The following is a 10,399-nucleotide window of genomic DNA, read 5'->3' as shown; positions in this document are numbered from 1 at the left end:
CTTTTTGGCCGGGGCTGGGTTTGAACCCGCCATATCCAGTATATGGGGCTGGCACCCTACTTCTTTGGGCCATAGGTGCCACCCTGTAAAATATTCTTTAAAAAGAGGGTTGAAATACACTGACGGAAGAGGCTGAAAACCCTCCACCCCCACTGCGAATCTTTAAACAGAGGAGATTTTCTTTCTAGGCAGGATGGTTCTGCATGGTCCTAACTAGATACAGAGGCCTGAGTGAGAGGAAATTTCAAAGACTCAGTTGAAGAAGTTTACATTCATATCAAAGTCAAAAGAAGCAGAATGAGAAGATGCTATAGGTAACATGGGCGAGAAATCTAGGGCTAATGTTTAATAAGAGAGAAGTAATATCCCACTAGATGCCTAGTTCTAAGACAATTAGCAAGGAAACACTGAGTGGACACCAGGGACAACAATAAAATACATGCATCCTCCTGGGTTGATAGAGCTTTGAGATGAATCTTGCAGTGGAGCAATGGGCAATGCTTTGCTCCAGCTTACCCTGAAAGAATCCCATCTTACCTCCAAATTCTACAACAACCTGAAGCCTATGGTGGAGCCTAGGAAAAAGAAGGTTACTCCGTCCATCCCCTGCCAAGTTTGAAGGGAGACAGTCAAAAGAAAAGAATCTCAGCCATAAAGCAGAGAGTTATTCTAGAGACAGGCAAGAAGAGGGATCAAGTTCTCACCGTGCTGTTCCGGACGTCTATGTTGGGAAATTTCTTGTTGATGTACTTCACAGATGACTCCATGGATTTTTCCAGTAAAAAAGGTGGCTTGGATTTGGGGTCTGCACAAGTCTGTGTGGATAAACCATACTCTGTTTCAACTGTTCCCCCTGCCCCTCAAAAGCGTGCCTCTTCCTGTATCCTCACAAGTTCTCTTAAGGAAAAGGCAATCTGGGAATTGACTAATAAAAGCATGAGAGTGGGTCAGGAACAAATTCCAGGACACGGAGGCAACTATCTAAGAGCTAAATAACAACCTGGGCACTTCTCTCTGGGTAAAACATAACGTCTGCTTGGCCCCAGCACAAAGAGGAAGCTGTTTCTCCGCCCGCCCCTCAGCAGCGGCCGGAAGGGGCGAGAAAAGCAACTGCTCAGACACAGACTTTGTAAGAGACTCCGGGTCACGGTTTTGTCCGTTACATACACATCTTAACCCAAAGAACATTTATAGGATTCGTGGAGACAGGGAAACCATGTTCTTGGTGATTTATTACAAAATGCACAGAAGTTCCCTCCCCAAGTCCGCTGCTTTCTCTCCCAGGAAAATACCCTGCCTGTACCTCTTTACCTCCTATGGCTCGGCAGGCCCTAGCCTACCTCCTGCCACCAGCTTCTCCCAACCCACAGGTACAATCACAGCATAAATTCCCCCGCACTCAGTCCCTCAGAAGACACCTACCCTTTGTTTATCTAAATATCTACGTTTGTTTTTTGGGGTTTTTTCCTTTTAGAGAAGTACTTCTATGGAAGTTTTTGCCAGAGACTCCACTTCAGATCGCTTCAGAGTATGCAAGATCAGCCATAAATAAAACCCAGGATTCTAGACACCAGACCTTTATCCAAATCACTCACAACACAATTATTCCCCCGACACTCCTACCCCATCCCTATGCCCAGGGGAAAGCAGTGCCGTCCTTAGGGAGAGAATCAGACCGAGAAAGGGGAAGCCCTGAAAAGGAGCCTTCCCTCTTGCCTCCCAGAACTGGCTGGCCTATACAACCGCAGTGACTGACTGAAGACCGGTAAGGAGTGGAAAAGAAGACAGGGTCCAACTGCTGGAGCTACCTGCCTAGGGGTGCCCTGCCCTACTACTGCTGGGATGACTCATACCAGCCCCCATTGCTCACACTTACCTTCTTGATGTTATACATACGGATGAGAACCCCCTGACCTCGGTCATTCAGGATAGTGAGCTTCTCTGCTAATTTATGCTGGTAAGCAGATGTCAAAGACATGATGGCCACTGAGAGAGAGGAGCATCCAGACAGCAATGCCTGCCTGACCTGCCCAAACACTTTCAACTTGCAGGGTGACACCCTCTGGGCGGACGGACCCAGCCTGGTTGGTGCATGGGTCTTCCGTTGCCTCTGCCATTGGCTTGTGGGTGAAATCAGTCATGAAGGCTTACAAGCCCCAGAGCCTTCTTGTGGTTCCTCTTGCATACTCAGCAGGGGAGACTTCCTCTTTTGGGCCCCAAAGCACTTTTGGTTCAGCTGTGACAGGGTGGAGGCTGGGGAGAGGGAGAGGCTTTCAGGGCTCTTCACAGATTAGCACTAACCTTTTTGGTCTCATGCCTCCACAAATGTCCTATACAAAGCTCCCTGCCAGGCAAACAAGTATCTACCACTCCACCCACACACACCTCTATACTTTCCCTCTTTTTATTGCCATCAAGAATGCCTATGTTGGCTCGGCACCTGTGGCTCAAGTGGCTAAGGCACCAGCCACATACACCTAAGGTGGTGGGTTTGAATCCAGTCCAGGCCCGCCAAAACAACAATGACAGCTGCAACCAAAAAATAGTTGGGTGTTGTGGCAGGCACCTGTGGTCCCAGCTACTTGGGAGGCTGAGGCAGGAGACTCACTTGAGCCCAGAAGTTGGAGGTTGCTGTGAGCTGTGATGCCATGGCACTCTACCCAGGGGGACAGCTTGAGGCTCTGTCTCCAAAAAAAAAAAAAAAAAAAAGAATGCTTATGTTATTCTCTACTGAACCTGAGACCTCATCATCTTTTAGGACCCAGATCAAATCTCATCTCCTCCTAACAATCCCATCCAATGTATTATATTGTACTATACTGTATCTCGTCAAACATATACATTATATTTCTGATATATTAAGAGTATGTGTTATCTCTCCCAACTATGTCAAGCACTCCTTAATGAGAGGAATTGTATGTAATATTTTTTCCTATCCCTCACATGGCTCTAGCTTACTGATTCTGAAAGTGTGATACAGCAGCAGCAGCAGCTGAAAACTCATTAGAGATGCAAATTCTCAGGACCCACCCCAGATCACCGAATCCAAGACTCTGGGTGGGTTCCAGAACACTTTTGTTTAACAAGCCCACCAGGCTCGGCACCTGTGGCTCAAGCGGCTAAGGCGCCAGCCACATACACCTGAGCTGGCGGGTTCGCATCCAGCCCAGGCCCGCCAAACAACAATGATGACTGCAACCAAAAAATAGCCGGGCATTGTGGCGGCCACCTATAGTCCCAGCTACTTGGGAGGTGGAAGCAGGCAACTCGCTTGAGCTCAGGAGTTGGAGGTTGCTGTGAGCTGTGATGCCCAAGGCGACAGCTTGAGGCTCTGTCTCAAAAAAAAAAAAAAAAAAAGAAAGAAAGCAACAAGCCCTCCAGGTGATTCCAATGTACACTCAAGTTTGAGAACCCCTGTGCTGATACAATGGTATTTAAAGGTGCTTAAGAAGCCAAGGCCTAGAAGTTTGCGTTTATAAGCATCCTGAGACGTTTTGGTGGAAATGTTCCAAAGGAAGAATATAGACAAACACTGATCTAGACAACTCATCCTGGACACAGTAGCTACTCAGTAGGTATGCTGGGTTTGTTGAATTGTTAAGACCAAAATAGAAAATAGGGCCAGGTGCGGTGGCTCTTGCCTATAATCCTAGCACTCTGGGAAGCTGAGGTGGGAGGATCCCTTGAACTCAGGAGTTCCTGATTAGCCTGAGCAAGAGCAAGACACTGTCTCTACTAAAGAGAGAAAAACAAGCTGGATGTGGTGGCAGGCACCTGTAGCCCCAGCTACTCGAGAGGCTGAGGCAGGCGGATTGCTTGAGCCAGAGAGTTTGAGGTTGCTGTGAGCTATGTTGATACCATGGCACTCTAGCCTGGGCAACAGAGTGAGACTCTCTTTCAAAAAAAAAAAGTGATAACATAATAGCTTACTATGTACCAGGTACTTTAACCACCTTAAATGTATTAAGTAACATTAATCATGCTATCCAAACAGTAACTTTGTAACTTTAGGCTGTCTATTACCACTGAGTGGGCTTCCTAATCTATAAAATGGTGGTAATCTCTCATACAACTGTGGAAGTGCTTAAATGATATGGCATATGCAGACATTTGGCTCGAGACCTGGTACAGTGGATTAGGAATGCCAACAGTAAGTAAAATGTGGATTTTTGAGCATGTAGGTGAGCTTCTTATGTCACTTTCTATGGACTTCTATTTGGCACCCCATAAAGAAAAAAGTTGGGTTTAAAAGTAGAATTAATCATCCAACTGGTGGCATTAGAGAAGCTGCAATTCCCCCCTGTAAACTGGAGGAGGCCTTCTAAAGGTATTTTATTCCCAAAGCAGGGCCTATTAACCCTGGCTACAAATCAGAATCACCTGTGGAATCCTTAAGCCACAGTTAGCCAGATCCCATTCTTAAAGATTCTGATCCAATAATTCTGAAATGGGACCCCAGACTCTGTCACTTTAAAACTACTCAGGCTGGGCATGATGGCTCATGCCTGTAATCCTAGCACTCTGGGAGGCTGAGGCAGGTGGATTATTTGAGCTCACAAGTTGGAGTTCAAGACCAGCCTGAGCAAGACCCCTCACCATCTCTACTAAAAATAGAAAAATTAGCCAGGAGTTGAGGTAGGCACCTGTAGTCCCAGCTACTCAGGAGGCTGAAGCAAGAGGATCACTTGAGCCCAAGGGACTGAGGTTGCTGTGAGCTATTATGACACCATGGCACTTTATGCAGGATAAGAGAGTGAGACTCTGTCTCAAAATAAATAAACAAGGCTCGGCGCCTATAGCTCAACCGGCTAAGGCGCCAGCCACGTACACCTAAGGTGGCGGGTTCGAATCCCCAGCCCGGACCCGCCAAACAACAATGACGGCTGCAACCAAAAAATAGCCGGGCGTTGTGGCGGGCGCCTGTGGTCCCAGCTACTTGGGAGGCGGAGGCAGGAGACTCGCTTGAGCCCAGGAGTTGGAGGTTGCTGTGAGCTGTAATGCCACGGCACTCTACCCAGGGGGACAGCTTGAGGCTCTGTCTCAAAAAAAAAAAACAAAATAAATAAATAAATAAATAAACAATAAATAAAACTATTCAGTGATTCTCATGCACAACCAAGATTGAGAACCACTTCTCCAAGACTTAACTATGACATCAAAAACTTCCAAGCTGCTGAAAAAAATAACAGAACATACGGTGGGAGGAGAGAAATTGAGTAGCTTGAACAGAAAATGGATTCACATCACTTGACTGGAAAGTATTGTGTTTTCCCTCTCCTCAGCCTTCAGCTATTTGCCTTGATTTGCCTTGCCAAAGGATTATTTTCCACTTCAAGTGACACTTCCTTTCAGAGTCTGAGGAGACACTGCTTCAAGAATAAGGTAGATCTCAAGATCCTTTAGACCAGTGGTTCTCAACCTTCCTAATGCCATGGCCCTTTAATACAGTTGCTGTGGGTTGCGACCCACAAGTTAAGAACCACTGCTTTAGACTAAGTTTAAGTATCAAGCCTAACAAATCAAACAACCTGCATTATAGTCTTAGCCTCCCTACATATGATATTCATCTATCAATAATTAGGTGAATGCCACAACATCACCAATTCTCACTACCTATCCTGAAGCAGTCTTCATTTCTTAAGACTAGCCTTATTGGTCTGGTCAAACTTCTTATTTTTCTAGGGCTTCTGGTTAAAATAAGGAGTCAGGATTGTCTGAGGATTATATTGGGGTATTAAAGCTCTTTTTCCATTGTCTTTAAGAATCTAAAGATAACTGTGTAGAATATCAAATGTTATTGCAGCCTTTATTTTCCAGAGAGTCAATTCACTTTTTAATAACTTGGTTCTAATATCATCATTAATATTCAGTGAAAGCTTTAAAGAACCATGCTGGCTTGTGTTCCTTAAATGTATCTGAATCTAAATCCCTGGCTTTCATCACCAAAATGCCCTTAGGAAAATCTGACATTTAATAGTCTAACTCCATGCCCTTTGTCTATGCCCCAGGCATGATGCAAAGCAGAATTGAAATGGGCTATTCTAAGGCACTTTCTATCCCTACTGCTTATGCCAGTCTGCCTTGATCTTATTTTCCCTCCTATCAAACTATATTGTCCCTGACTTGCAGAAATCTCAGATGTAGCTGTTGCCTAGAAACTTCGGAGTCCTTAAAATGAATGTCTGCTAGGACAGCTAAAGACAGCCATAGGAGAAAGTAGGCCTTCTATTGGCAGCAAAATGCAGCAGATTTAAGATGGTATATTCTTAGATCACTTCTAGGAGTCTTCATATGTTAATGCCTACAACTTTAGAAATTTCAGATTGTCATTCTCAGGTAATTATTATAAAGTAGCCCAAGCTGAGCATAGTGGCATGCACCTGTAGTCCCAGCTGCTCAAGGTGGTAAGGTGGGAGGATCACTTGAGCCCAGAGGTTTGAAGCTATAGTGCACTAGGATTGCACCTGTGAAAAGCCACAGCACTCCAGCCTGGGCAACAGAGCAAGACTGCCTCTAAAAAGAAAATTAATTATAAAGTAGCCTGAAGTTGACCATTGTACCATTCATTCTTCTGATTCCCTTTTCCCAAACATGACTATGTGACCTATTTGACAATTAGTATCCTTTCCTCGCAAAAAAATTTAGGTAAGTTGGAGAAGGGACCGAAGGGAGCAACCGTAAAGGAACCAGCTACCGCACCCTTGCTTTCTCCTGTGCTCAAGCTTATGGTATTAAACTTCTTCTTACCCCAGCACTATGAGTTTTCCAAGGATCCCTCCCTGTTTAACACTCTATGTTGGAGAAAACATTCTATTTAAAACAATCTATAAGACTAAAAAAAGTGCAAATGTTAATTTTTAGTCTTCCAAGGCATGGGAACAGTGAATTTCCCCTATTGTCTAACTGTTCAGCTATTGCTGTAGTTATTCAAAACTTTCATAGGTAAGACTTGAGTGGCATCTTTCATACCACTTCTCTTTTGACAACAGAAAGTAGGTCTAGCCAGGTACAGTGGCTCATGCCTGTAATCCTAACACTCTGGGAGGCAGAGGTAGGCAGATCACTTAGGCTCAGGAGTTTGAGACCAGCCTGAGCAAGAGCAAGACCCCAACTCTAAAAATAGCCAGGCAACCTGTCCCAGCTACTCAGGAGGCTGAGGCAAGAGAATCACTTGAGCCCAAGAGTTTGAGGTTGCTGTGAGTTCTGACTCCGCAACACTCTACTGAGGGTGCCAATGTGAAACTTTGTCTCAAAAAAAAAAAAAAAGAAAGAAAGAAAGAAAGAAAAGAAAAAGAAAATAGGTCTATGTCAAGACTACCTGATCTAAAATGTCGATCTTTTCTTTGCCAATCTATTTCCTGGCATTCAAGAACCCAAAGCCTTAAAAATATGTCCTATGCCTGAAACCACAGGATGCCAGTACCACCTAGAAAAATGCAGAAAGGTAAGTTTTCCTGATGAGAACTGTAAATCACTAGAAGGAGAAAATAAACTCAGAATACAGTGTTTAAAAAAACACAAAACTTCCCATCACATGTAGTACCTGGCAGTTCTTAATGTTGGATTTCCAGAAATGCGGGAGGCATGGTGTCTCATACCTGTAATCCTAGCACTCTGAGAGGCCGAGGGGGGTGGATTGCTTGAACTCAGGAGTTTGAGACCAGCCTGAGCAACAGTGACACTCCATCTCTATTAAAAATAGAAAAACTAGCTGGTGTCTTGGTGGGCATCTGTAGTCCCAACTACTGAGGAGGCTGAGGCAAGAGGATCACTTGAGCCCAAGAGTTTGAGGTTACTGAGAGCTATGACACCACTGCACTCTATCTATCCAGGGCAACAGAGTGAGACTCTGTCTTAAAAAAAAAAAAAAAAAAGATAGCTAAAAAGAAGGCCACCTGCAAACATAACGCTTGTCACGTCATCCCAGTCAAAAGGCTCAAGGAATAGAAGGCTGTCAACAGAACTGCTGCACATGATGGTAAGTTTCTCATGTAGGGCATGGGGGCAGGTAAGTGGTATGAAGTTCTATTGTTTCCCTCTCTACCCCTCCCACAGCTCATAGCCATGGAAGCCTTAACCAAACAAGAGGAAGAAAAAAATGAAGGAAGTTCCTACTCTACTCCTCTAATCTCTAGTCTGCTTTACTTTCATGCCATTTAGTCTTCCAAAGGTTATTTCTCCAAGGTTGGAACCAAATGAAAAGCTAGATTTCTAATGCTGTCAATCAGATTCCTGACCCTAATCTCTGAAACAAAGTGAGCAAGGGTGAAACAGTTAACACAGTCATGAACTGAGGCCTGGACCCTAAGTCCTAGAGCTAATAAGTACTACAGGCCAAAGTAATTAAGTCTTAATACTCTTTCCACAAAACACTTCACCAGAACAATCAATAGTAAATCTAAGAACATCCTCTGCCTGAAAAGGTAGTAAAAAGGAGTTTAACTAAAATCTAAGTTCACACTTATAATAGTTAAAAGATTCTCTTACTGTACCAATAACCTCTCCTAAACATAGAAAAGGTTACTGGTATGAAATAAAATTTGTAATCTGAAAGGGTAGGATTTATCTTGAGTGACATCCTTTCTCTAAGATGCAACATGTGATAATGGAGACTCACTAGCTTTCAGACAGAAATAGGTTCAACTATCAGCTCAATCCTTAAAGGAAAGTTACTTCTCAAACTCAACCTCCTCATGTATAAAAGGCTGACTCACAATCAGCCTCACAAGGTTAGCTAGCATTAAGTAAAGACGTCTGTGTGCATTAGAGCAACACTAGCGCCTATATGCAAACTCTGAATTGTGTTAATATCAGCTTAACACAACAGAAGTTTCCTTGTATAAACCTCAGTGCAAGCAGTCAGTGGGTGGTGGTGACTCAAAGACACGGGCTCTTTTCATTTTGTGATTATCATTTTCCGCATTTGGCTTCCAAATCTGCCACCAAAGGAGAATGGCAATGGCCTTTTAACCACCTCCTTCTGGAAGAGAATACTTTTCTATCAGGTTCCCTTGGCAAAACTAGTCATGTGACAGACCGTCTCTAATGTGAGGGAGGTGAGACTGTGGTCCCTGGCACAGCACAGCACAGCACAGCAGCTACTTCCCAGCAATAACCATGGAAGAAAAACTCAGATCTCTACTACCAACCACCCTTCTCTGCAACAAGAAAAATAAGAAGCACTTGTGTCACTTCTCTTTCTCTCTAGATGGCATACATCATACTCCTTCATTTGTTCTTGAAATTTTTACTCTAAAAATGCTGGTTTGTGAAAGGTAAGATAAACCAACTTTTCATTGTCGGAATAGAAAGCAAAATGCCTTTAAAGGCTTTTTTTCCCCCCACAGGGTCTCACTCTGTCACCCAAGATACAGTTCAGTATGCAATCATAACACATTGCAACCTCAACTCCTGGGCTCAAGTGATCTGAGTAGCTGAACTACAGACATATGTCACCACACCCAGCTAGTTTTCTTTTTTGTAGCGACAGGATCTCTCCAGTTGCCCAAGCTAATCTCAAACTCCTAAACTCAAGCAATCTTCCTACCTCAGCCTCCCAAAGGGCTGGGATTATAGAAGTGAGCCACTGGGCCCAGCCCTAAAGTTTTAAAGTGATACAGCCATCAGTCATAGGCATGACAGATGCCTACTACAAACTTAAAAGTCTGTGTTGGTGTGCTCTAAGCACTTCTATTCCTTCTCAATGGCTCTACTTCAGACTATATGCCATTAAGGACTTGCATATACAACAATCTTGATTCTTGATTCAAAGAATAAAAGAATTTCCTAAAATTTTTCCTAAAATTGTGAAGGGGAAATTCTTTCATTCTTTGAAAATTGTACACAGAATCAAGATTGTTGTATGTGCAAGTCTTTGATGGCATATAGTCTGAGCAAGAGGGAGACTCTGTCTCTCAAAAATACCCAGGCACTGTGGCAGGCACCTGTAGTCCCAACTACTCAGGAGGCTGAAGTAGGAGAATCACTTGAGCCCAGGAGTTTGAGGCTGCTGTAAGGTAGGCTGATGCCACAGCACTCTAGCCAGAGTGACAAAGTGAGACTGTCTCAAAAAATACAAACAAAAAAACATCTCCTACACTTGTTTATCTAGACTAATCTCCAGTTCTGGCTTCCAATTAACTTTTCTCTTATGGTCACCTCCTATAGTGACTCAAGAGACCTAAAAAAAGAGGTTATGGATGATAAATATCCGAACAACAGGACCCATTAAAAAGGTAAAAATAACTTTTTTAACTAATATAGTTTTAACTAATTTCACTATTTTTTTTATTTCCTGTTAATATAAAGATATAAAAACTAGGGCTCGGCGCCTATAGCTCAACCGGCTAAGGCGCCAGCCACGTACACCTAAGGTGGCGGGTTCGAATCCCCAGCCTGG

The 10,399-nt window shown here is 43.8% G+C and overlaps 1 protein-coding gene across 1 annotated transcript in view; it reads right to left on the bottom strand.

Annotated features, from left to right (window-relative positions):
• NCKAP1L (NCK associated protein 1 like) overlaps positions 1 to 2,058 on the bottom strand; it is a 50,207-nt gene extending 48,149 nt beyond the window's left edge. Inside the window, exons 1-2 of the mRNA XM_003790465.3 lie at positions 1,877 to 2,058; positions 705 to 815 (exon numbers count right to left, since the gene is read on the bottom strand). Coding sequence (XP_003790513.1) covers positions 705 to 815; positions 1,877 to 1,978 — 213 coding nt within the window. The 5' untranslated portion in view covers positions 1,979 to 2,058. The remainder of the gene's footprint in view (positions 1 to 704; positions 816 to 1,876) is intronic.
• Between the last annotated feature and the right edge of the window lie 8,341 nt (positions 2,059 to 10,399).

Source organism: Otolemur garnettii, unplaced genomic scaffold (assembly GCF_000181295.1).
Source record: "Otolemur garnettii isolate 467f Iridium unplaced genomic scaffold, OtoGar3 scaffold00043, whole genome shotgun sequence".
NCBI lineage: Eukaryota > Metazoa > Chordata > Mammalia > Primates > Galagidae > Otolemur > Otolemur garnettii.
This window is presented reverse-complemented; position numbering and strand designations above follow the sequence as displayed.